Here is a 25294-nt window from a genome sequence, read left to right as displayed (position 1 = left end):
AAAAGTCTATCGTCTTATTAAATTATCACAACTCTCGGCGATACTAGACTAAACCATCTACAATTCACATTCTCTTTCTCTCTGACCCCTGAAGAAGAAATAACCAGTCACAGCATACTGCTCAAATACCCCCCCCATGGCAATCTCCTCACACCAAGATACCTCCCCCCCTCCCCTCCTTTATCCATCCCGTGTCCCACCTCCGCCGTGCAACTCCATGCCCCGTCTCCCGCCTCCTCGACCCCCCCCCCCCCTTCCATGTAACAAACCACATGCAGTCAGATCACCAGTCACAGCCCGCCTCAATATGTCACAAGACTAAAGAGAGAGAAGAAAGAGAAAGGGGAGGGGATCATAGATATTAGAAAACTAGACACCGATCCGCAAACGCAACTGCCGCCTACGATAAGGAAAGCTGCCGTACACACGCACACTCCTAGAGGAGAAAAAAAAAGGGGGGGGGAGAGCGCAACTTCTATTCCGTGCAACTGTCTGGCCCGTTCTATCAGCCTCTCCGTCCAGGTGGCGATATCTTTTTCATCTTTTCTGTTTTTTTTTTTTCTTTTCTTCCTATTTTGCTCTCTTGGTTATTCTTACTCAAATACTTCCCATTTCGCTGGCAATGGTGGGACAAGGACGACGTTGCAAGTCTGTTTCGAGTTTGAGGGGATACGAAAAGAGGGGTGGGATTCTTACGATTATATTCTTATACTCAGCAACGTTTGATGGATGGAACTTTTGGGTTTTGTTCAAAGGCAGGAGAGAGATAGAAAATGAACGAAAGTGAAAAATATAGAATGAAGAACGAAATGAGGTACTTTCGAGAGGCTCTTGAGGGATTCCAGTGACCGACTTGGTAAAGGTTGTGATTCTTGAGAACAGTTGTCGCGTACGTACGGCTTGACGAGCATGCGAAAAGAGTGCCCGCCTTTCTATGCTGAGTATCTTCATACCTCGTTCAGGTGGCTTGTATGTTCAAAATTTGCGCTTCATGCTACTGAGCGTACAGTAGATATCCATCGATGAAATTGCTTAATCCAAACATAGGGTTTCATCAGCCATAGTTCCAGCACCTGGACAACTTTGTACATGTCCGTACATTTCAAGGCCATTAAAGCTTCGCCTTTATTCCGTGATCCTCGATGGCGGCATGTTTGTTGCCCACAGCATCGAAATACTCCTTCACCTTAGCCCTAGCCACGTCCACAACTGCCGCGTCTTCCACGGTGCTAGGCACCGCGACTTCTTTGTCAAACTCGCCCTTGGTTGCATTCTCCAAAAGCTCTCTCAGGACTCGTCTCAGAGTCTTGCCGGAGCGTGTCTTGGGAATCATGCCCTTGCCTTGGATGATGCCGCCAAGTGAGGCAATGGCGCCAACCTGGTTCCTCACCAAAGCCTGGATCTCGGCAGCCAACTTTTCGTCAGGGACAGCAGATTTTGGGTGATTGGGGGTGGAGAGTGTGATGAAGGCGAAAGGCAGCTGGCCCTTGAGGGCGTCAGGAACGCCCACGACGCAGGCTTCTGCCACCTGCGGATGCGAGGTTACGGCTTGCTCGATACCACCTAGAAAAAGCTTGTCAGTTGCTGTACCCTCGGGTCTACAGGATACCAACGTGAGAGGAGAGACAGAGGCATGCCATTACAGGGGTAAACTCACCGCTTGACAGCCGATGCGCGCTCACGTTCAACACATCGTCATTGCGGCTCATGACATGAATATAGCCTTCCCCGTCAATCCAACCCGAATCCCCCGTATCCAGCCACTTGCCCTGGAATCTCTTCAAGTAGCCCTTGTAGAAACGCTCCTCATCATCCCACAGAGTGCGGAATCCTGTTGGCGCCAAGGGCATGGCCAGCACAATGTTGCCCATGGTACCTCTGTCGACTTCACGGCCCTCATCATCTACGATGCGGATGTCGAAGCCAGGCATGGCTTTGCCCGCGCTGCCAGGCTTGAGGTGAGGCGGATCATGACGAGCCTTGGTCCTGCGTTCGTGGGCTGCGTGGGGAACGAGAGCACGACCAGTCATGGGAGAGCCGGCCTCAGTGGACCACCAATTGTCGACGACATGAGCTGAAGGCGCCGCATACTTATCCAAGAGCTCCTGATACATGGATATGATGCTGGGCTCCGACCGCTCTCCTGCTAAGAACAGGGCCCTGAGTGAGCGGAGGCCTCCGCGCTCACCGACCTGGGTCAAGAACTTGTTCTCGGGATCATCGCGCTTGATGGCGCGAAGAGCCGTCGGTGCAGTGAACATGGTGTTGACTTTGTATTCTTCGACGATGCGCCAGAAGGCGGAGGCGTCTGGCGTCCCGACTGGCTTGCCTTCATACATTACACTGGCAGCGCCGGCGAGCAGCGGTGCGTATATGATGTAGGAGTGGCCAACAACCCAGCCGATATCCGAGGCGGTGAAGACAACATCTCCAGGCCCATGAATGTCGAATAGATAGCTTATTGAAAGATGCAGACCGACGGCATGGCCTCCAGCATCTCGGAGGACACCCTTGGGAGAACCTGTGGTACCGGATGTGTGAATGATGTAAACGGGATCAGAACTCTTCACAGGAACACACTCGGCCTTGATTCCTCTTGACCGGGCGCTCTCTACAACCTTTTGCCAGCTTGCCTGGCCCGAGCTGCGGTCAGTAGGTGTCCAGGCAGTCTGCTCCCGCTGCCAAACGAGCGTCCGGCGCGGTTTGTGCTTGGCAATCTGGAAGGCCTCCTCGACAAGTGGGCGATATGGCACGGGAGGCTTGTTGCCCTCAATGCCGCACGAAGCCGTCAAGAGGACAACGGGCTTGCATGAGTCGATGCGCTGAGCGAGGGCATTGGGGGCGAAGCCGCCAAAGACAATGGAGTGAATGGCACCAAGACGGTTGATGGCGAGGACGCCAATCAAGGCCGCGGGAATCATCGGCACTTGACTCAGCGTTAGCAACTGACCAATACGCTTGTAGAGATAATAGGAGTTAGGCAAGGAGAAGGGTAGTAGGTAAGTGAAGTATGAAACAGAGGAAACTTACTGTAAAGCATGACTACATCGCCTTTGCGCACGCCATCTTCCCTCAAAGCTCCGGCAAAAACCTCCACCTCGTCCAGCAGCTGACGGTATGTAAATTTCTGCTTGGTCTGAGTGACAGGGCTATCAAAATAGACGGCAACCTCGTCACCATGGCCAGCCTCGACATGCCGGTCAACGCAGTTATAGCACGTGGAGATCTCGCCGTCCGGAAACCACTCCCAGCTATCGTGCTCGACGCCGCTCTTGAGCTTCTTGGACGTGAGCTTCAGGACCGTGCTGGGCTTCTTGTGCCAGAAGAGATGCTCGGCCTGGTTGGCCCAGAACTCCTCGGGATTCTCCAAGCTGTGCCGCAGGATGTCATCCTGGACGTGGCCCCCCTTTCCAGACATGGCGCCTCTGTGGGAGAAGGGCAAGACAAACGAGACTGGCGATTGCAATCGACGACAAGCTGGGCGCGTAAGGAGACGCCAAACGAACTGCCGCGTGAGCCTCAGACTGTTTCTGTGCCAATGCATGAGCTTCTTAGCGTCAGACCCCAGATATAAGTAGTAGCCAGTAGAAGAAGCCCAGGCAATGACCTTATCCTCGGCAATGCAGCCCCTCGAGCTCTCTGATTACTAAAGCCCGTGGAAGCGATCACGAGCCGAGTCATGCACAAGGGAAAAAATGGAGGCTGAATGGCAGCAGAAGAAAGAAAAAAAAGTGAGACGTCGAGAGAGAGGCGCGCGGGCAGACAATCCTACGTAACAGGAGTGGTCGCGACACGGAAGCCACGGTGGAGCTCTGGCCTCTTGCCGCACTTTGGCGTGAATAAGGGGAGGCAGGAGCCGGGGCCCCGGATTCACCCCGCTTTTCGTCGCTCTTTCCAAGGCTTGGGCTGGGCTATCGATAGCGGATGGTTTGCAACCTGACCGGTAGAGCTCGGCAATGCCAGTCCGCTATCGCCACTTGAAGCATCGTTGCAGGCAATTCTACTATGGGGATAAGGAAGATTTGAAAGGAGCAAGGCCGGTTCGTAAGATCAAGGTGCACGCTAAACGTGAGATCGAAGGCTATGAATGCGGGGTAGCCGTTGACCCGGGCTTGAAAGGAGCAATAGCATTCATCCTTACTGGGTGAGAAGAGCCGGCGCTGTGATGGAGACGACATTGAAGTAAACCTTTGGTATATCTTGACAACTCTTGTATATGTGCTTTAAGTGTACCTCTGTTTCCCCCTAGAGATGATTGTTGAGTCTTTAACTGAGACGTCTGTCTCTACTCGACACCATCCCGTCCTATGACAACAGCGTAAAGTTTTACGAAATACATCATGACTGGATCAGCATGTGTAGAACCGTTGTGCAGAATCGCCTCACTAACACTTGGCTGCCATGTACACGACAAAATCTGGCTTGAATAGCGTAAATGCCGCGAGATATTCATCATAGTCCCAGCAAAGGTCCAAGTAAGCTACCTCTATCACCAGCTCGGGCACAAGCAGCATAAAAGTGAACCTCAACCGCCACTTTTGAGCAAACCGCCAACAACAAGCGGCTCAATATCTGAGACGACCTGAAGCCACCTGGATGAACATCTCGACATGGACAAATCGCGTCCCTCCATTTATCTCTATAGGTGCACTAGGTACCTGCTGACCAGTAAGATGGTTACCTAGTAGGTACCAACCAGCAGTTACCGGTGAGTCGGTAGAATGGAAGGGTAGAGCGAACAGGTAAGGCGCAAGATCACACTACACACACTCTACATTCCAGTGTCATACGACCAGTAGATTGTATCACATCCGCGGGAATCGCGACACTATGAGAGCCTACCTCGAAGATACCATTACCTCCCACCACATCGGAGACAACAAACACCCTTGATGCAAACCCAAGCAAATCCCACGAGTCAAATCACGATTCGAGGCAAAGAGAGAGAGAGAGAACTGTGAAAAATATTCTATGTGCTGGGCCAAAACTGCCCTCCCAGAAAATGCTTGCTTGCTTGCCAACTATCTACGATAGCTAAGCTCGCCGGCCGGCATTTCGAATATTGACGAGAGGCCATAAACACGCCCAGCGAAAGTATGTATATATATATGTGTGTGTTGTATGAAAGAAGGCCTTGCGCGATATGTAGGAAGCTCCATCGCGACCAAAGGAACGAAAGTTGAAAAAATCTGACAAAGGAAAAGGTGGAATCGGTTTTTTTTTTTCTCGAGGCCGGAGGCGTTCTTCTTCTCTATGAGTTGTTCTCGATTGTCAAAATAGGGCGAGGGGACGCGAGGGGGGTAGAGGTTCATGGCAAACCCCAAAATCCCTATTTGCTGGAGAAAAATTGGCACATTATATTCCGGCCCCGGGAAACGACCGCACACAAAAGCGAGATGTGTAGCGCATCTTTCCCTGCGGGCGATCAAAAAAAAAATCGAGTTCCCTTGAACACCGAGCTTGCATGTCCCGTTAACCCAAGAGAACCCATTCTCTATACATCCCAAAAAATTGAATATCGCTTCCCCCCATCCCGTCGACGTAAACCAAAAAAATAGATAAATCCCAACACTTGGTATTTCCCCCTTATATCAGAATCATGAACGGAGGCCGAACCCACGACTTCCAAGAATCGTTGAACCAAGAAATCGTAGACGGTATATTGGCGAGGTGTCGAAATTTACAAGATTTACAGGACGAAAGCGGCCAGACCGACGATACCGGCCAGACCGGCACCGGAGAGGACGGCCTTGCTGGCACCGCCAGTGGGGACGGCGGGAGGAGCGGTAGGGACAACACCACCAGTGCTGGCGGGAGGGTTGCCACCGGCAGGAGGAGCCTGGGTGGGAGTGGTGATGGTGGAGTTGGTGAAGGCCGGGGGAGCACCGCCGTTGCCGGAGGGGACAGCACCAGTAGGAGCAGCAGCACCGCTATGTGGTTGTTAGTCGGCGGACTTGGATTGCTTTGGATCCGGTTCTCGTTGCTGTCAAGGACTTACCAGGTGTAGCAGGCAACGCTGCTGGTGACGGTGACCGGGCGGGTGATGGTGCAGGGGCAGTCAGAGATGGTCAGAGTGGTGGGCTGGCGGTTCATGTTAGTCCCGTGTATCCTCTGTCGATGATCAGGAATTCGGTCGGAAGTACCTCAGTGACGGTGTAGGTCTTGGAGCCGTGGGTGATCTGCGTGGCGAAGGGGCAGTAGGTGGTGTAGACATCGACGACCTCGGTAACGACGGTAACGTTGCTAGGAGGGACGTAGACGGCAGAGACGCCAGCGGCGGCGAGAGCGACAGCGACGGTGAACTTCATTTTGTCGGATTAGGAATTAAACTCGAGGGAGCTTGATTAGGATTATAGATGCGGAGGTTGGTTAAAGAATGAAATTGACAAAAGTGTCAAGGTGAGTTTGTAGGTGCTTAGCGAGCGTGAGTGTGGTGAGGAAGGGAAAAGGATCAAGACCCAGAAGGGCTGTGGAGGAGACGGGCTTTATAACCAAAGTCTGTGGGCACGGAGCGAGACAGACTCGGGTGGGAAAGAAAAACAACAAGAAGAGCAAAGCCAGGGGAAGCTGCCAGGGGGTGTGGCTCAAGGGAGAGACAACAGCCTGGCAACCTGGCTGAGAGTGGGTGGGCCATGATGGGGTCTGTGGATGATGGGGGGGGGGGCAAAAGCAGCAGCCAAGGCTGGGGCCCTTGCTCGGGGGCTCCAGCTGCAGAAGCAAGACAAACAAGCACGAGCAGGACCAAAAAGCAGCGCAAAAGCCCAGGGATCATGGATCATGGGCCTCGAGGGCGCCAGTGCGCGATGCAGGGGTGGACCGTGATGGGGCCAAGATGGGCTGTCTAGAGGTGCTTGTGGGATACTACTAGGTAAGGTTGTATACTGTGCTAGAACTGGGTAGTAGAAGGTCGATGCTAATACTAGTAGGCAGCTCCAGACGCCGGAAAAGCCACTCAATCAAAGGAAACGCGTGGGTGGCGCCTTGCTGCCGTGTTTATTTTAATCCGTCGAATGAGGTGCTGCGACGGCGAGATTGCCAGTTGACTGATTGTGCCAGACGGTGCATTGAAGCCGCCGGGCAAAGGCAAGGGACGGTGATGAGAGAGCGAATGGACGCGACGGTGTCGATGGGTGAGTGTGTGTACAAGGTCCAAGGTCCACGGGTACATTCAGAGAGCAGGCGCCTTGCCTGGGCTTGGTTGTACCTGAAGCTGCAGGCAAGAGAGGCATCAAATTGGAGTCACTCCTCGTACGAGCCCACCGGCAAGCCAACCTGGAAACCCGACGTCTCCTCTTTAGGTACTTCTCCAGGCACAGGCACAGGCGCAAGTAAGCTTCTTCTCTTGATCGACCCGACAGTTCCATATTGGGTCTCGAGGTCTCTCTCTCTCTTCTCTGCTGTTGCCCCGTGCTCGCCCACTCTCACGCTCTCCTGCTCCGTATCTTACGCCAGCCCGCCCGCCCGCAACAGGGCCCCAGAGAGACAGACAGACAGAGAGACGGTGGACAGGACAGGACTTGGCGATGATCCGGTCCCAAGCGGCTCCCCTTATCTTGACAGCCCTGAGAACTTGCTTGCATGATTGCATGCTATGGATGTTACAGTAATAGTATGTACTGCCACGCTCAATCGCGGTGATGAATCACGACTGGGCCAGGAAATTACCTGCTGCCAACTATTGCCATTAGCAGCGTGCTAGTTGCGCCGTCCTGCGATTTCCCCTGCTTTTGCCCCTGGCAGGCCATCTGATCAAGCATTCTTAGTGGCTCTGGGCCATGTTGGCGCTAATGCAGGAACCAAAACCGTTCTGTCAGCTCTCAAATTCCCGCCCCTCGCCGCACCCGGCAATTTTCGCACCACCAGCAGCGATTGGCACGAAAGAGAGAAGCTGGAAATCATTTGGGCATTGCTCAATGGCAATCGTTGCTGGAAACGGCTCTTGCCTTGCTGTGCTAGCTAATAAGGTAGCCATTGACTGATCTCAAGCGACGGGAAGGGGGATCTGACCTGACCTGGTGATTTGCCACGACAGAGGCGGTAGAGGCCGAGTTCCGTCAATCAATGCCGGAGAGAGAGAGGAAAAGGAGGATCGATTTCCATGCTCGCATGCATGCAGGGGTGCGTCCCTACTAGTATGTATCTCTCGCAGCTTTACTATTGTATTCCCGCACCATCAATCTCTCGCCCACCTATGGATCACTATCGCCGGTCACGGCTCCATGAGATACAGAGGATTAATCCCGCCACCGATACGAACGGATCAAGATTACGGGGGCCTCGTCTATTTCTGAGCGTTTACATACAGAGTACGAAGCACTAGTAGGACGAGGCATAAACCGGCACTTTTACGAGCAGCGCGGCTTTGCCTTCCAAGAAGAAACAAGACGAATCACGTGCTGCGTCCGGGACCCTAGAGAAGCGATGCCCTGCGAATTGCAATTGGACGGGGAAGCATGTCTGGGCTCTGCTTCTTCTTCTTCTTCTTATTCTTCTTCTGCTTCCATGAGGATTCATTCATGGATGAAGTACCTCAGGTACTTAGGTAGCTTGCCGTCCATGGCATGAAGACGCTGTTAATCTGCGACTCTGGCGGCTTTGCCACTGAATCGTGATTAAACCATTCGTTGTTCGTTATCAGTGCATCCTTTCACCTGTTCAGCCTTCCAAAGTCAACACGTAATACGAGGATCAGCAGCAGCATCACCGCCGCCGAGTCAATTCCAGCTCCCTCTGATCCACGCTGTGCTCCGTCGGTGAGCCAAAAAAAAAAAGCCCCCAAAGAGCACTGGAGCCCACTGAAGCGATCGAACGGAAGCCCTAATCCTGCCTCTACATAGCGACCTAACCATGAATCTCACTGAACGCGCAGACGTGCTGGCCTCGTATGGACCTCGATCCTGTCGCGCCGACGCCGAGTGACCCTCCGCTAATTTCCCGCCTACCCACTCTGCTTCCAGGATGCTGGCCACTCAGCGTTGGTTCTCGGATGTTTTTTTCTTTCCTTCTTCTCGGTTCAGGTTCCTTTTTTCGCTCTCTTCCTTGTGCTGTCTTGCCTTGTCTCTTCGCTTGCGGCAGCGCAAAAAAATAGGGGAGAGACACGCAGAGAGACAGCCTGCATGTCTTGTGCGCCCACGGCAAGCAAGGGGTGGAGGGGCTACGAAAGTCAAGACAGCCGGTTGTTGTGCTCCGTAGGTAGTTCTGTACGAGCATCTTGTGATGGGGGCCGTTGTTGTTAGTATTGTTTACGGACACTGTCGCCCGCAATGTGTCTCACACCGTCTCATCGACGGTCCAAAGTTGCCCGTTTTCGCTGTCGCCTGGCCTGGGGGCTCATTGGGCAACGATCGTCGAGATCCCCCCTGATCCCATCTCGATTGTGTTCAGCGATCCTGATCGACCTTTTTTTATTTTTATTTCATCTTCTTATTCTTATGGCTTTCTGCGGATGTTCTGGTGCCTCGGACGGCTCTTGCGACCATGTCTGGGCTGGCCGATCGCCGGGCACGTCGGTCTACCTTACAATACAGTATGAGCTCTGATGGCTTCGTAATAGATATGTAATACCTGTCTATGAGGGCATCCCGCTTGCGTCCTTGCACGGTATTCTAAAGGCTGTTTCGCACATGACCCATCCTTGTGCTGTTTCTATATTTACAGGTCAACACTTATCATACGAACGTTCGTGTCTTTTGATACGAAGCCCTGATGGAGTAAATTATGCTCGTACAAAGTGGCTCACTTTTCGTACAATGTCGCCACCACGTGCCCGAGATGGATTCTTCATGCGAACGTGGTTGAAGTTTTGTAGTAGGCGAAACCATTCACGACGAGCCCGGTATCCGCTTACGAGTACCGAGAGCTGCTGGCCCCTTGGCCCTCGTACTTGTAAGGATCAGCTATTTTATCATTGTATGGAGTATCGTCCTGGAGTAAAGACACCACTAGGTATCAAGGTGAAATGATATGCTGCCGTATTTACTCCTGTGATGGTGTTGGACCGGGCCAGCTCAAGCCCGCACACCAAAAAAAGCTTTGACTGACGGTCAAAGTCAAGTCCTAGCAAATCGGCTCTTCCGCGCCGTTTCGCAGCATCACCTGCTTGTATTACATGTATCACTCGGATTGGTAAGAAGCTTAACTGATACACGTACAGTACGGAGCGTGTAACCCTGCATTTTATCCTGCTTGCTCGAATCCACCCATAACGCGTTTAATTGCCCGTATTATATGCACGTAGCATTATGTGTCTTATTTGACCAGGATTCTGTGACTGCGGTGTGCGAGGAAGGACGTGAGGTTGCATCTGCCAATTTCCACCAAATTTTACGGCGACAGGCACATCTCTCAATATCTGCCGCGATAGATATCAATACCGCCTATCTCGGCGAGAAGGGCTTGTATTCCAGGGGGGTGGTGCAATGAAGGTAAAAGATAGGCGCTTGGGTTCTCCGATAAGGTGCAGGTATCCCGGCGCCAATGTGCGATAGGAGCCTTTCGAGCGGTTTGAAGAAAGGGCCAATTCGAGGTCCGAGTAATTTCAACGGTGTCGCAGCACTTCATTCAGGCTCAAACGTCTTATCGAGGCTACGGCAATGTCAATATTACCACCAGGAACCGAAGACACGACCAACTTTGTCCATCTCAACAGGCCGATGCAATTGTATGATGCCTCAAGGCCACAGCTATCATTTACAGGTCCTCGAGCCACTCAAGGCAGTGTGAAGGCCGCCGCCTTATTCTCTCCTCTGAGACAAGTCTTACATGTCACCTAATGAGCAAGACAGTCTGCGGCTCGAGTTGCGGTGATGGGTTCATCTGTGTTTCGTTCACCAACGCTCAGTCGTGACATATGACGATGACGGCCCGCATGTTTCGGTCAATGTCTGGTGCCAATTCAATAGTCGGGTAACCATGGAAACTTGTTCAGACGACGACTGTCGGGTCGTCGGCCATATTCAGGTTATCAAGACACATCTTCAGCCGCATGCGCCCTTGATCAGAACGCTCAACTCAACCAAGGACGACTCTTCCTATGTAGCTGCGGTGTCGACTCTGTTAAGGATGCCTCTCAGTCCGCCACTACTCCTCCATTCGAGAAGCAACGATATGCTTCCATCTGCTCCATTATGACAGCAAGATGGGTTGGCCAAAGCCTTTGAGTGCTTATTCCGCCCCCCCCCCCCCCCCCCCCCCCCTCCCCCGGGTTCAGAAGCCTCGCGTCTTACACCCGCCAGCCACCTACGAAGTCTGACACCCCGAGGTAAAATTTAGAGGAAGAAAAAATCCATATGGAAAATGTATCTTGCCATCTTATCTTGATCATGTTTCTTCATCTTCCGCTGCAGAAGAAGATTCTCGTCAATGGCAACATCAATCCGCGGCCTCGGCATTCGGCAAAGAATGTGCCCGCAAAAGCAAGAGAAAGAGGAGTGTCGGGATTTCTATTGCTCCAACTCCTCCTCACTTGCATTACTAATGACGTTGGAAACTGCTTGGTGCTTTTTTGGAGAGAATGAATTGCGTCGCCTCATGATTGAACATGAAAGTGGGTTTGTGACGCAAGAAATGGCCTTCGTTTAAAAGACTCCAACTCCGCGTCAACAAATATCCCGTGTCTTGTGAAGTGAACTAATCGTGTACTCCCTGACTGTAAACAACTGTTACCGTGAAATCCCATTGTCCTCTTCGTCTCATCAATAAGACAAAAACCTCCCAAAGCATCACAATGGCCACCACAATGCGCGCAGTCGGTACGCCTCTCACAAATCCTTCTTCTCATCACCAACATCAAACAGCACATGCACAGCAACTGAACCAATGACACAGACATCAAGGGCGGAAAAGGCGAACGAGACGCCCTCTTCATCAACCCCGAAACCCCCAAGCCCACCCCCGCCCCAGGCCAGGCCATCGTCAAGATCGCCGCCTTCGGCATCAACCGCATGGACATTATCCAGCGCCGCGGCTTCTACCCGGTGCCCCCGCAGGCCCCCAAGACGCTCGGCGTCGAGTTCAGCGGCGTCATCGAGTCCTTTGGCTCCGAGGATGCCCGCAACGGGTTCCAGGTCGGCGACGAGGTCTTTGGGCTGGCCTACGGAGGCGCCTATGCCGAGTACGTCGCCGTCAGCACAAAGATGCTGCTGCACAAGCCAAAGGCCCTCTCCCACGAGCAGTGCGCCGCCATCCCCGAGGCCTGGATCACGGCGACACAGGCGCTGCATCTGGTGCTGGGCTTCGTGCAGGGCAAGAGCATCCTCTGGCACGCCGGCGCCTCGGGCGTCTCCATTGCAGGCATCCAGCTGGCCAAGGCCGCCGGCGCATCGGAAATCTACGCCACGGCAGGGAGCCAGGAAAAGGTCGACTTCATCACGGGCCAGCTCGGCGCCACCGCCGCCTTCAACTACAAGACGCAGGACTGGGTCAAGGAGATCAAGGACAAGACGGGCGGCAAGGGCGTCGACTACATTGTCGACTTTGTCGGTGGCGAGTACTTTATGAAGAATCTCGACGTGGCTGCCCAGGATGGCAGTTTGCTTCTCTTGGGCACTCTGAGCGGAGGAAGGGCTCCCGATGCGGACATTGGCTTGATTCTGTACAAGCGCCTCCGTGTGCTGGGGAGCACTCTGCGGAGCCGCGATGAGGAGTATCAGGGTAAGCTGAGAGACCGGCTGGAGACGTATCTTGACGATTTTGCGTCACAAAAGCTCAAAATCTACCTGGACCTGGTGCTGCCCTGGGAAAAGATTCAGGAGGCGCACGAGCACATGGAGAATGCAAGGAATTCCGGTAAGATTGTCTGCACCATTTCTTAAGCATTTCTCTTTGGAGATAGGAGCAGTGTTGGAAAACAATATTGGACAAAGCCCTCATCAACCTTGCGCACCCCTTGCCATGTAAGCGCGACACATTTAATGTTCCTTCAGCCACTTCAACATTTGCTCGTATGCCGTGACTTGGGCATCCATAATGGCCGACTCCTGGTATTGACCTGTGACTGCAAATCCTGCTATTCATGAGATAATGACTTCACCATGTCGTGGACATGTAGACTTACCGTGCGGCACCCCGGGGTATACCTGCACCTCGTGCTCCACGTTGTCCCTCGTCATGATGTCCTCTCCAGCCTTTCGCACCTCATCCGTGAATAGAGCATCATTCTCGACACACACTAGACTCAATGGCGCTTGCAGGTCCTTGAAGTCGTCCGGGGTCACCGATGCGGCATGTGCCAGCGCTCCGGCTTTGATATGCGGCCCTTTCTTCACCATGCCCGACTCTTTATCGGCACCGCTGTCATGGGAACCTTTGGCCAGAAGGAGGACGTAGCGGCCACCAACACAGTATCCTGCTGCGTAGATCCCGCCGCCATATTTGATAGGATCAGGGTACTGCTCGTGCGCTGCTTCAATCACCTTGAGCAGTATAGGCATGATTTTGGCCTCCGTCACTCGTGCCAGCCACATATCGATCATGAAGGACTTTGCCACCTCGACGGCCTTTAACTTGATTTGCTCAAGCAAAGACGTCGAGTGGTCCGCAAAATAGGCCTCTTTTCCTCCGGGAGCTGTCTCGCCGCCAAACATGTCCGGCATGAGGACGAGAAACCCTTCAGAGGCATACATGTCGGCCTGGATCTGGTTATTGGTGGACTTGATGCCTGTTCCGCCGGTGAGAAGAAGGAGAAGCCGGGACGGTGTATGGGGATAGTCGGCTGGTTTGGAGATGTACACCTGGAGTTTTATCGGGCATTAGATGCGTGTGCGTCTATGGAAGCTTCACCCCGGCCTGGACATACGTCGATGTCGTTGAGCTTGATGATTTCGCCGGTTGATCCCTGACCAGCAGCTGTGTCATGTCAGCGATGGATGCTTGGGGATGCAGATGCGGTCGCATTACGAGTCGGTCTGTCGGTCACGCAGTGCTCATGTTGGCCCATCGGCGAGCTTTCATCTACTGAAGCGTCTTCTTGGGCATCGCTCTCCGGCGCCCTGGTCGCATTCGGAAGCTCCGTCATTGCTGCTGGAAGGGAGGATCGTATATAGTGGTGAATACAGAGGATAGGCAGAACTGATGAGAATAGCGATTAGGCGAGGGATGTGAAGATACAAGAGGAGAAGTGATGATACGGGACAGCTGACGTGTTGTTTGTACTGAGAGACTGGCGCTAGGTTCAACGTCATGCGGTTTCGAGTGAGAAAATGCGGAAGGGAACGGCCATGCTGCACTGTAACAGGAAAAAGGTACCTGGGCATTCTATAGCAGTTAGCGGAAGGTGAAGGAAAAAGTATCCTGCCTACCTTAGGTACCTAACTGGAAAGCGTAGAAACAAACCTTGCCTTATAGATAAGGTAGATGTCTTTCCTGTTAATACGTAACTTCCAGGTTATTAAGAGCCTCAGGAGTCTCTTGTTCAAGGCAATTCCAGCTCAATCTACCTACCTAGGTAGGTAGGTAAGTAGGTACCTAAACTGCTGGAATCCCGTCTCTGAGCCATATGCGTTGGGTATCTACATGTATCACGTTCACCGATATTGGTGACCCTTTACGGCCCGTTCTACAACGGTCCTCGTTGTGATGAAGTCCAGAGTTAAAAGCCACACTTGAACACACGATACAAGCCTGTAACACTTACGAAGCACATGCTATATTCATCTCATTCATACCTATTCTTCAATTGCTCTCGTCATGGTGCTGTTAAGAGGCCGACGACCAAAGGCGGTACATCTTCCAGCAAGGACCCCGCTGACCCCGCCATCACGTGATGACTTGTCCGCCTCTCAACGCGTAAAGCGAAACGCGTCGCGGGTCTGTCAGGTCTTGCGCCTGGTGCCTACAGAATCAGGTACCTCTATCGTGCACGAAATCCGCAGCTCTGTGCCGGTGCCATTCAAGCCAAGTCTTGTCAACTTCACATCTGCAGACAGACGGCATCATCACATCAGCCAACATGGACGCCGAATCAGCTCTGTCCCGAGGCTGCATCGCGTAAGTCGACTAGCCAAAGCTATGCTTCAAGCCTGCTCTACTGGACCTCTACTGATGCAAGTGTGCAGGGCCATCTTCAATGACCCCGATCAGGCCGCAAAGCAGTTCCCCGTGCCCGTGATGCAGTGCCTGCAGATCAAGCAGATGGCGCCCTCAGGGCAAGGCGGCGATAGGTATCGACTGGTCATGAGCGACGGAGTCAACTATGTCCAGACCATGCTCGCCACCCAGGCAAACCATGTCATTCACGACAACAAGCTCGAGAGGGGCTGCCTGACCCGAGTCAAGCAGTACACGCCCAACAACTTGAAGGGAAAGAAGTAAGGCAGAAACAACCAAGGCGCTGCGTCTGACAGAAGACGGCTGACACAGTGGACAGCATCCTCGTTATTCTGGACCTCGAGGTCATCGAGTCTCTCGGCGTGCACGAGAAGATTGGTGACCCAGTGGTGCTCGAACCCAGGGCGGCCGAGACGACAATTGCCGGAAACGACTTTTACGGGGCGAAAAAGGAGGAACAGGATGTCAAGCCACAGATGCAGCAGCTTCAGTCCATGCCATCAAGGTCGGCCACACACTCCGGTGCCAACATATACCCCATCGAGGCCCTGTCGCCCTTTTCCAGCAAGTGGACGATCAAGGCTCGCGTGACATTCAAGTCCGACATCAAGACATGGCACAAGCCGACTGGAGAAGGAAAGCTCTTCAGCGTCAACCTCCTGGACGAGAGTGGCGAGATCAAGGCCACGGGCTTCAACGATCAGTGCGACGCCTTCTATGACATTCTTCAAGAGGGATCGGTCTACTACATCTCTAGCCCCTGCAGAGTCTCCCTGGCAAAGAAGCAGTTCAGCAACCTGCCAAACGATTACGAGCTCGCATTTGAGCGGGAGACGGTCATCGAAAAGGCCGAGGATCAGACCAACGTGCCCCAGGTCAGATTCAACTTCTGCACCATCCAAGAACTGCAGAGCGTGGAGAAGGACAGCACCGTCGATGTGATTGGCGTGCTGAAGGAGGTCGGGGAAGTCAGCGAGATTACATCAAAGAAGGACGGCCGACCCTTCCAGAAGCGTGAACTGACCCTGGTGGACGACACCGGCTACTCGGTGCGCGTCACAATCTGGGGCAAGACGGCAAGCTCATTCGACGCCAACCCAGAATCCGTGGTGGCTTTCAAGGGCACCAAGGTCTCAGACTTTGGCGGCAAGAGCTTGAGTCTGCTGTCGTCAGGAACCATGACTGTCGATCCCGACATCCCCGATGCCTACCGTCTCAAGGGCTGGTATGATTCAGTTGGCCGAACAGACACGTTTGCCACCCATCAGAACCTGGCCGGTGTGGCCGGCGCAACTGGCCGAAAGGAGGAGATCAAGACAATCGCCCAGGTCAAGGACGAGAACCTCGGCGTGGACGACCAGGCGTACTACACGATCAAAGCCACCATTGTCTTTGTCAAGCAGGACAGCTTCTGCTATCCTGCTTGCTCTAACCAGGGTTGCAACAAAAAGGTGACACCGATGCCGGATGGTACATGGCAGTGCGAGAAGTGCAGCGTATCACACGACAAGCCAGACTACCGCTACATCATGCAGCTTAACGTGGCAGATCACACAAGCCATCAGTGGCTGAGCTGCTTCGACGACACCGGCAGGATAATAGTCGGCATGTCTGCCAACGAGCTGATGGAACTCAAGGAGAATGACGATGCCAAGTTCATGGCCGCGTTTGAGGCCGTCAACTGCAAGAAGCTGATGTTTAGATGCAGAGCCAAGATGGACAACTTTGGTGATACTCAAAGGTACGATCATCATTTAGGCTCCAATTCAAGTTGAGTGACAGCGACTGACAAGTTGTTTAGGGTGCGGTATCAAGTCATGAGTGCTTCGTTGATAGACTACAAGTCAGAGGGCCACAAGCTGGTGGAGTTGATTAAGCAGTTCAACATTTAACTGAGTTGATTATGGCTATGGTGGGGGCTGATACTGGGCGAGAGGCTGATTGACCAACGTGTCGGATTTACTGGAAGAAATACTTGGCTATTGTAACTAGTATGAAGCTGTCTCATGAAGCAGCTGGGGATATGGGAACGGCGAATTCAACGAGCTGTCAATAGGTACTGCATGTCCATGGACATACGACTGCAGCTATACACGTGATGAGTGACGAGCGAGCTGCAGAGGATGCCAAGATTCGTCAACAATCTGCTCCGTGACCAATCCCAGCCCGAGGCCGCAGTCGAACACTGTGCCTTGTGCGCCTTTCAGGCCGTCTTGCGCCTGCTGGAGCGATACTGCTCGCACTTTGTTGGTGGTGCAGTTGCTTGTCAAAAGCGGCAGCCCGCATCCAGTGTCGCCCCCTTTGCGGTCCGAGAAAGGAAGCTGGGGGATGACAATGACACGAGGGGAGACGGTCGAGTGAGGTGGTTGGACGAAGCAAGTTGGGGGTTTGCACGGAGTACTTTGGGGAGTCTACGGACCTGGGTGCGAGAAAGAGAGAGAGAGAGAGAGAGAGAGAGAGATGTGAGGGATGCTACCTATTGGGAGGTTAGGGCGGCGTGGCGCTCAGCCACCACGTTTTCCTGCTGTTCCTGGTTTTGGGGTATTGGTGAGATTGGATTTCTTTGGAGATGGACGGCAACAAGAGATGTTGCCATCTTACTCGAAATGTGACAATAAGGCAACGAGGAAACAGCGGCAGGTATTCGATGTATCGTTTGCTGGCATCACAGCATATTCTCTCATGAATCACGAGTACCTACTAGGCAGACAAAAGAGGGGGGAAAGATGGGGAGGGGTCCCAGCAGGTAGGTATTGAGATTTTTCGTCAAAGTCACCGTGACGGAGCTTGTTTCTTTTCTTAGCCCTTTTGCCGTTGGGTGTGGCAGCTGTGCTAGGCTCGCGCCGTCGCGAAAAGAGGCTTGGATGGCGGCTTTGTCCAAAATGCCTCTTGTTTTTTTTTGTCTCTTGATGGATTCACATGACGGCCGGATTTTGGCGACGGTTCTCAAACTTTGTCTTGGAACGTCACGACAGAGGATGGTAGGGTAGGTAGATGGAAGAACACATGATGCTTGGAATCTCGTAGACATCTCGCATCGAACTTGAGAGCGGCAGGACCTCTGTAGGTAGGTATGAAACGTTGCCTGGTGCTCTTGATGGCATTGGATGGATGGTGTCGCAGCGGTCCAACAGCTTGAGGGGAGTGGAGGCGGCGCTGCTGCATCTGCACTGTTTTGCATCAATAGGTTGGTCCCGCGGCATGAAGAATCAGAGCTGAACAGTCCTAGTCGTGCTTATGCCGCAGTTGTATCTGTTTCAGGGTTCGATCCATGGATATCATTGGATCCGTACGGATTCCGGAGCAGGTGCAGCAGTTGAAGAATGATTAGGTACCTACTGTAGAAATCCCATCCATCCATGATGCATCAAGCAGTCAGTCAACCTTGATAGATACAGGTACCTCTGAATCAATCAGTTACAGGCACAAGGTCCGCTAAAGCCGTGGCGTCAACGACCGACCGGCGCCATCGCTCCCGCCAGAGACGGGCCACTGGTGTCTGATTTGACGGCTGCAGTTCCGGCTAATCCAGCTGTATGCAAACAAGACGCAAAGGGGAAAGGCGACGACGATGATGATGATGTTCTTCTGTGCGAATCTGCACACCTGGAGGTATTACCGGGTATCAGGTTTTCGTATCAGGTATCAGGTATGGGTATCAGGCACGGCCTCCCAAGATGACACTGTACAACTATCCCCCAGACAGGACAGGACGTGGGTGGTGGCACTCGATATAGTATCGCCCCGCCCTCCTCGTCAGACCAGCGCAGGTTCAATTCCTGCCTCCTACATCGACATCGACATCGACACCGACATCACTCCACGTCCCCATCGCCGTCGAATCAGATACACCCATTCCAGCTGCTTCCGAACGTGCTGTACCGCACTGCTGGACGACTGCGGCCAAAGAAAAAAAAAAAAAAACCATCTCGCCGCTCCATCACCATCACCATCACCATCGCCTTACTTGCTTGCTTGCTTCTCGCCCAGCCCTCGACGAATCGCATCCGCCATGTGCCAGCGGTCCGTCATCACCGTGCCACCCCCTGCATCGTGAACCTTGCGAATCGAGCAAAATCGAGTCCTTTGGGATCTGCACCAAGGCTGGCGGCCACCGGGGGGGCCCAGCTGCTGCCACTGTCACTCACTGCCAGGCGATCTCACCAACCACCTGCTCGCGTTTTTTTTTTCTTCTCTCTTTTTCTATTTTTCCTTTTCTTCCTTTCCAAGTTTCCTCGGAACCTTGCGCCTTTCATTCGTCCTCACGCCTCGCTCTTTGTTCGCTGAGCACCGCGATTCCCTTCCTTTTTGGCTTCTTGCTCGCTCATCCGCTGCCGCGGCCAATCACCAACTCGACAGCGTCTCACTCGCCGCCTCAGCACTGCGCCCGGCCCTTTGGTGGCTAGCTGTACGGCACAAGTTTCACACCGGTGCTTTGAGACTTCTTTCATTCTTCCGTTTCTTTGGGTGGAGGAGGAGAGAGACCCCGTTGACGCAGGCTCAGCCCGGGTCTCTCAGCTTATTACCTGCGGCTGCTTGTCTTCTCGCCTCGGATTGGCCGTCGAGAGCCTGGGACCCAGCAGCACCTCTCGATCGCCTCGCAAATCACCATCGCTGGCCGGCCACTCACGAGCGCGCCGCAGTCTGATCTCGATTAGCTGGCTGCTCACCAACTGCGGCGCCCTGTCCAGTCCAGCGCATTCTACTTGTCCACCATCATGCAAAGAGGCCCCTGCCTCAACCACGCCGCCGCCACGTAGTCTGTGTGAATTATACTGCTACTGGGCAGCCTGTGCTTCCTCTACCAGCTCGAGGCCTGCTCGCAAGCCAGTGCTACCGACAACAGTTTGAGATTCGAACGATGGCGGCGCTTCAGATGAATGGCAGCCCTGTGCCTGTGCCTGTGCCTGTGCCTGTGCCTGTGCCTGCTCCTGTGCCTGAGGCTGCGGCTGCGGCTCCGCGCCAGTTCAAGAAGCACCGGGTCCTGCCGCGGCCGCTCAACGACCAGGCGCACGATGGCCCCAGGCGCAATTCCAACCTGACCAGCGGAGCGCCGGTGCCCAGAAGCTCGACGCCTCACCCGATTGTCAGCTCACAGCCCTTGAAGCACCAGCTCAGGAGGATAGGCACCGGACCTGACCTGCCTCCCACGCCGCCCGCGCAGTCCAACGCCTCCTCTAGCAGCCGTTCTGCCGCCGCCCCGAGCCCGACGAGCACCGAAGATAGCGTCAGGCTGCCGAGCGTCGTCGCGAACCGACCGCCAGCCACCCCCCCTGACCAGCGCAGCCCCCCGACGCCAGATGTCACCCCGCCGCACTCCTCAAGCCACGCCAAGGTCCCGCGTCCGAGCATAAAGGGCCGCAATACTTCGGGAAGCACCATGGGCCCTGAGTCGAGGGCCGAATCCTTCATCACCGCCCGCGAGGAAGTGACGTCTTCGGAGGACGAGGCCGGGAGGGCTGCCGAATGGCGTCGCAGGGATTCCGTAACTTCGCAAACAACCGTTACCATACCCGCCAGCACCGTTGCTATTGATGACGATGCGGCAAGCGCGACAACTCCTTCGGACAAGACGCCAACGATCCAACAAGGACGAAGAGAGGGCGACGGTACACCAAGGGCAAAGGCTAGAGCTGCTGAACCTGTCGACAGACAAGGCACAACTTTCAGAGATGGACATTCGGGGGACGCCCGCCTGGCAAGTGTGATAATGTCACAGCAGAACCAGCACCAACGACGATCGTCAAGAGTGTCTCGTCCAGTCTTGCACCACGACGCTGTCATCCAAGACAAGGTGTCTGCGGCGCCTACAGACGCCACGAAAGCCGTGCGCAACATGCAACTTGACGAGGCGGCGCCTGAAATATCGTCATCAAAGAACCCTGATGATCACAAGGCTGCCAGGTTGGCTCATCCGCAGGTCGAAGCCACGGCCAAACGAGACCGCCCGCTGAGCACATCCAGCCAAGCAACGTCAATCGTCGAGGTTGTCCTGGTGGATGGACCGCCCAAGAGGGAAAGAAAACTGCGCCATATGCGAAAGCTGAGTACCCTGAGAACTGCTGCTGATAACAGAGGCGAGACTGCCCTGGTGGCCCATCATAGGGATGTGAAAGAGGAAGCCTCAAAGGCCCCCAACATCCCGCAGAGCCCGAAACTGGATCCGTATGATCGCGAAAGCCACGCCTCAACAGTGACGCCTTCGGCAAACCCTCCACCCATCTCCAGCAGGACCGCGAGACGGGAGATTTGGAAGAGTGGCGCCATCCCCGTGGTTATCGTCCCTGATCGGCGATCCTCGAGAGGTCCCAAGAGCAGGGAGCCTTCCCTTCGATCCACATCCAGCAAGCGCTCGGACAGGTCCAAGAGCGTCAGATCTGTCCCTGCTCACTCTCCCTCGTCATCGACCAACTCAAGCTCTGGACCTGTCTTTGAACGCCCTTCTCGCCGGAGTCGGGCGTACTCCGAGTCAGATGGATCTGTGCGGACGATGGACTTTCCTCCCACGATTCCGCAGCGGTCCTCGTCACTGTCCGCCCCCACGAGTCGCAACATTTCCAGGGCTGGCTCAGTGACTGGTGTCTCGGTCACCGCCAGCAGTGTCAAGGTCCACGTCGCCGAGGTCGAGGAGCAGGCCATCTCTCGCTTCAGCCAGGAGGTGCACATCATCTGCCCTAGCACGCCGTCGCTACCTCCCGCGTCCCCAGAGACGAAGGGCCTGGAAAGGGAGGAGACAGCGAACAGCCTTGGGGTCGACCAGCACGATGATGTGCTCTCGGTGAAGAAGATTCCACTGCGGAACACGCCCTTCTCAGTGGCTTCCATGGACACGTGTGCAACGGCGCCCGAGCTGTCGGAGGCTCTCGCTATCCACATGTTTCCTCACCAGAACTCATCGGTTGTCATGGTGGACCATTCAGCCCCGGCGAAGCACGTATCCAGCCCTCCGAACTCCATGATGGCACATTTGTACGAGCAGAAACCAGCGACCCCTCTCCAGAGAAGATTCTCGTCGCCTGCGGTCGATTCACCCCTGCGCAACCCACGAGCACCGCCTCAACCGCCATCGCACCCACCCGCGATCAACTTCATTCCCGCCACGCCTTCAGGCATGACCCCTGCGGCCGAACGAGCCATTCTCCAAGGCAACTACTTTGAGTCGCTGAACGAGAAGCCTCCTCGACGGGCTTCCATCGTCAGAAGAGCTTTCAGCCGACGACGCCATTCCATCGACTACGTGCCGACTTCGCGGGCTTCGGGCTTCCTGGCCAGGGCTTTCTCTCTCTCGCGGAGGAACCGCGATGATAGCGACATCTCCCTCTACAGAGACAACGACAAGCCTACCGAGGAGGACAAATTGCATCCGTTCTGGCGCCCACAGTGGATCAGCGACGAGGATTCCGAGCCCTGGGATGATGACGAGGAACGGAGTGACGACGAGGAAGAAGAAGAGGGCGATGAAGTCTTTCGATACCCTCCCGTGGACAACCGTCCCCGAAGGCATACCAGGAGCTTTGGCCAAAGGTTGAAGCAGACCCTTTCACTCTTGCCATCGCAAGAATACCATGTCGACGACGTGCACGGACCCCAGCGCCGAACCATTCGACGGACATCGAGCGGCAATCTGCGAATCGTACGCCGCAAGGTCAGCTCCGAGTCAATGAGGCGAAGGCAGAGCCCCGGGTGGCACGTAAGCGAAGAACCGCGCAAAGGTTTCTGGCGGAGAGGAAGCATCAGCCGAAGCGGCATAGGCTCACGGCGGTTTTCCATTGGAGGCAAGCTGGGAGACATTCAGAATATTCCCTTAATGTTCAGCGAGCGAAGACGCGAGAAACGGTCACAGCGACTCCGGCAAATGATAAGCGCTCCAAAAGAGGTCCGAGACAATGTTGGCGAAGTCATCATTCGTGGCAATGGCTTGGTTCAAGCAGACACAGCTCGACGATTTTGAAACAAGTGGTGAAGACCTCATGCGCTATCTGCTGGCGTCTTGTTTTTTTTCCCTTCTTTTTCCCTTTTTTTTCCCCCCAATTATAAGTCTCTACCAATGAGGCAATGACGACTGCAAAGAACGAATGATTTGCGAAAACGAACGATTTTGAAGACGATATGATGGGACTCACGGGTAGATGACCAACGATTTGCGTTACGATAATTCTGCAACGACTGACGATTTTGACGAATTCGCCTTTGAGGATGGACTGCCACAGCTCGTGCTTGTGGCTTCTTTCTCACCTATTACCAACACAGAAAGCAAGTTGGATCGCAAAGGCTATGATATGAAGCGCTTTCAAGCGTTCAACGTCTCATTTTAATATATGCTCTCTCATCAGGATCTTTTCCTCTTTTGATACAAGAGCTACGCTTTTGAGTTACCGTTGTCTCCTTTTTCCATTCCTCTTTTTTTCTCTCTGATTGCACGTTGGTTGCTTGTTCTCCTTTCAAGTTTCATGTTGCTGGTCAATATTGGACCTTTGCACGAAGAAATACGGGATTCTCAAAGAAGGGGTAGGCTAGATTTGGTTGCCTTTTTGTTTCTTTCTCTTTTCTTCTTTCTATGAGAGATCTGTAAATGAAATGAAAGCCATTTTTTTCTTTCTTTCTGGTTACTACTGCTATCTCGCTGTCGTTTCTCGATTTGTGTTTTTTTCCGTGTCAGTGTTGATGTTGGGGTGTACTATAATTTGGTGTATGTCGAGCAGAGAGAAGAGCAAATTTGGGCCTTTTATGAATGTCGTTTCATTTCCTGCCAATCGACGAATGGTCATGTGAATCAGTCACGTTTGAAAAATTGAAGGGGGCTATGAATTGTATGTGCTTTTATGCGAATGCTGGCTGTTGACCGATTCAATGCAAAAGCTTCTTTCAAACTATTGCTATGCCTTTCCTTTCCTTCCATCCTTCTTTTCATCTACTTAAACAGGTGTATATGCTCTCCCAACCGATCAAAAGAGAAAGAGATAAAACGCCTCAATGCGCCCAATTATTACCGTCATTCCCGAAATACACATGAAAACGTCTTGCAAAGCGAACAAAAAAAAAATGTGACACAAACTAAACTTCGCACCACAAATCCCATCATCGCCTATCCTGTCCAGGCGCAGGAGGCGGTCCTCCCGCCGGGAACCCAGGCGGCGGAAACGCGTGCTGCCCCGGCGGAGGCACGGGCATGCCAGGCATACCGGGGAAGCTCGGCGGCGGGAGACCACCGGGAGCAGCAGCAGCAGCAGCAGCAGCAGCAGCAGGACCGGCAGCAGCAGCGGGGGCACCGGGCGCTCCGGGGGGAGGGAAGGGGGGCAGGCCGGCGGGCGGAGGGAAGGGCAGGCCGTTGGGGGGCATCGGGGGCATTCCGTTGGGGCCGGGAGGGAAGGGGGGCATGCCGGGGATGCCGAGGCCGCGGCCGCCTGGAGGCGCTGTTGAGATTTTTGCTGAGGTCAGAGAGGTTGCGTGTGAGAGAGGGGGAGGAGGGGATGTTGGTGGAACGTACGTGGGAGGCCGGCGGGGAATTGACCGGGAGGAGCGCCGGGCATGCCTGGGAATGGCGGAGGGATGCCTAGGTAAGGGGGGGCAGACCCATGTCAGCTCATACACTCTTGTTCTGATCTATACTGTAATCATGATGCGCTGGGCAAGAACGCCATTGTTCGTGGCGACGCCGGGGGAAGAAACATGAATGGTGATTATCGCGTACCTCCGGGGAAGCCAAACGCAGGGAATCCCTGGCCGGGCTGGTTCTGGAGAAGCATCGGGTTCGCGTGGGCCTGGCCCTCGGCGGCGTACGAGGAGGTGATGGAGTCGATGACCGACTGCGCCTTTTCGTGTCCGATTTCTATAGAGAGATGCCGTCTGCTGTTAGTGGCGAAGAGAAAGAGGAAGAGCGGCGACAAAAGGCCCAAGAGAGAGTTTGAGAGGGGAGGGGGGAGAGAGAAACTCACGCTGGTAGTAGTCTACCACGTTGCGCAGGTGGTTTCGGCCGCTGTTGTGAGCCTTGCGCACGGACATGGAGTCGTGCGTGAGGTAGACATCGCAGTAGTCGCCTTTTGAAGTCTTGAGTTAGATGGGGGGATGTGCTGGAGGGGAGCGCGTCTCGGGGTGGACGTACAGAAGACTGTTGTTGCGACAGGTTAGCGTTTATCAATTGAAAGATATAGGGCGCAAGATAAAGGGAATGACGTACATTTAGGCATCGTGACTAGAAGAAGGCTGTCGTTGCAGTCTCGCTGCTCTAAAGAAGAATGCGACAGAATCC

At 54.0% G+C, this 25294-nt stretch overlaps 7 protein-coding genes across 7 annotated transcripts; 3 read left to right on the top strand and 4 right to left on the bottom strand.

Annotated features, from left to right (window-relative positions):
- Positions 1–1111: 1111 nt before the first annotated feature.
- Positions 1112–3418, bottom strand: TRIREDRAFT_54870 (propionyl-CoA synthase; the record flags this gene model as incomplete). Its single annotated transcript, XM_006961429.1, has 3 exons — positions 1112–1563; positions 1658–2926; positions 3031–3418. 3 exons carry the CDS (start codon positions 3416–3418, stop codon positions 1112–1114), a joined length of 2109 nt encoding a protein of 702 aa, XP_006961491.1.
- Positions 3419–5225: 1807 nt separating this feature from the next.
- Positions 5226–6396, bottom strand: TRIREDRAFT_119975 (uncharacterized protein). The gene is made up of 3 exons (XM_006961428.1): positions 6144–6396; positions 5999–6081; positions 5226–5930 (listed from the first exon to the last, which is right to left on the bottom strand). Exons 1-3 carry the CDS (start codon positions 6306–6308, stop codon positions 5690–5692), a joined length of 489 nt encoding a protein of 162 aa, XP_006961490.1. The 5' UTR covers positions 6309–6396; the 3' UTR covers positions 5226–5689.
- Positions 6397–11725: 5329 nt separating this feature from the next.
- Positions 11726–12870, top strand: TRIREDRAFT_119974 (uncharacterized protein; the record flags this gene model as incomplete). The annotated part of the gene is made up of 2 exons (XM_006961869.1): positions 11726–11750; positions 11827–12870. The coding sequence occupies 2 exons, from the start codon at positions 11726–11728 to the stop codon at positions 12810–12812; spliced, it is 1011 nt and encodes a 336-aa protein (XP_006961931.1). The 3' UTR covers positions 12813–12870.
- A 38-nt stretch (positions 12871–12908) lies between these two features.
- On the bottom strand, positions 12909–14014 carry TRIREDRAFT_54157 (uncharacterized protein; the record flags this gene model as incomplete). The annotated part of the gene is made up of 4 exons (XM_006961427.1): positions 12909–13006; positions 13055–13730; positions 13796–13845; positions 13897–14014. The coding sequence occupies 4 exons, from the start codon at positions 14012–14014 to the stop codon at positions 12909–12911; spliced, it is 942 nt and encodes a 313-aa protein (XP_006961489.1).
- A 902-nt stretch (positions 14015–14916) lies between these two features.
- On the top strand, positions 14917–17089 carry TRIREDRAFT_71468 (replication factor A-like protein). Its single transcript, XM_006961868.1, has 4 exons — positions 14917–14985; positions 15054–15305; positions 15365–16786; positions 16847–17089. Exons 1-4 carry the CDS (start codon positions 14948–14950, stop codon positions 16935–16937), a joined length of 1803 nt encoding a protein of 600 aa, XP_006961930.1. The 5' UTR covers positions 14917–14947; the 3' UTR covers positions 16938–17089.
- A 2817-nt stretch (positions 17090–19906) lies between these two features.
- TRIREDRAFT_119972 (uncharacterized protein) lies at positions 19907–23881 on the top strand (the record flags this gene model as incomplete). Its single annotated transcript, XM_006961867.1, has 2 exons — positions 19907–22735; positions 23175–23881. The coding sequence occupies 2 exons, from the start codon at positions 19907–19909 to the stop codon at positions 23358–23360; spliced, it is 3015 nt and encodes a 1004-aa protein (XP_006961929.1). The 3' UTR covers positions 23361–23881.
- A 242-nt stretch (positions 23882–24123) lies between these two features.
- TRIREDRAFT_103376 (uncharacterized protein) lies at positions 24124–25232 on the bottom strand (the record flags this gene model as incomplete). The annotated part of the gene is made up of 6 exons (XM_006961426.1): positions 24124–24458; positions 24533–24598; positions 24737–24874; positions 24981–25082; positions 25148–25153; positions 25223–25232. The coding sequence occupies 6 exons, from the start codon at positions 25230–25232 to the stop codon at positions 24124–24126; spliced, it is 657 nt and encodes a 218-aa protein (XP_006961488.1).
- Positions 25233–25294: the final 62 nt, after the last annotated feature.

This window comes from Trichoderma reesei, assembly GCF_000167675.1.
Source record: "Trichoderma reesei QM6a unplaced genomic scaffold TRIREscaffold_1, whole genome shotgun sequence".
NCBI lineage: Eukaryota > Fungi > Ascomycota > Sordariomycetes > Hypocreales > Hypocreaceae > Trichoderma > Trichoderma reesei.
The sequence above is the reverse complement of the archived record's forward strand: the minus strand, read 5'-3'. Positions and strand labels throughout refer to the sequence as shown.

Bases quoted from the DNA above. Each gene is read 5' to 3' on its own strand.
- TRIREDRAFT_119975 (XM_006961428.1), bottom strand. From the start codon at position 6,308: ATGAAGTTCACCGTCGCTGTCGCTCTCGCCGCCGCTGGCGTCTCTGCC. The intron at 6,082-6,143 runs GTACTTCCGACC...ATGAACCGCCAG, and splicing joins AGACCTACACCGTCACTGAG to CCCACCACTCTGACCATCTC. The intron at 5,931-5,998 runs GTAAGTCCTTGA...ACAACCACATAG, and splicing joins AGCGTTGCCTGCTACACCTG to CGGTGCTGCTGCTCCTACTG.
- TRIREDRAFT_71468 (XM_006961868.1), top strand. From the start codon at position 14,948: ATGGACGCCGAATCAGCTCTGTCCCGAGGCTGCATCGC. The intron at 14,986-15,053 runs GTAAGTCGACTA...GCAAGTGTGCAG, and splicing joins CTGTCCCGAGGCTGCATCGC to GGCCATCTTCAATGACCCCG. The intron at 16,787-16,846 runs GTACGATCATCA...CAAGTTGTTTAG, and splicing joins AACTTTGGTGATACTCAAAG to GGTGCGGTATCAAGTCATGA.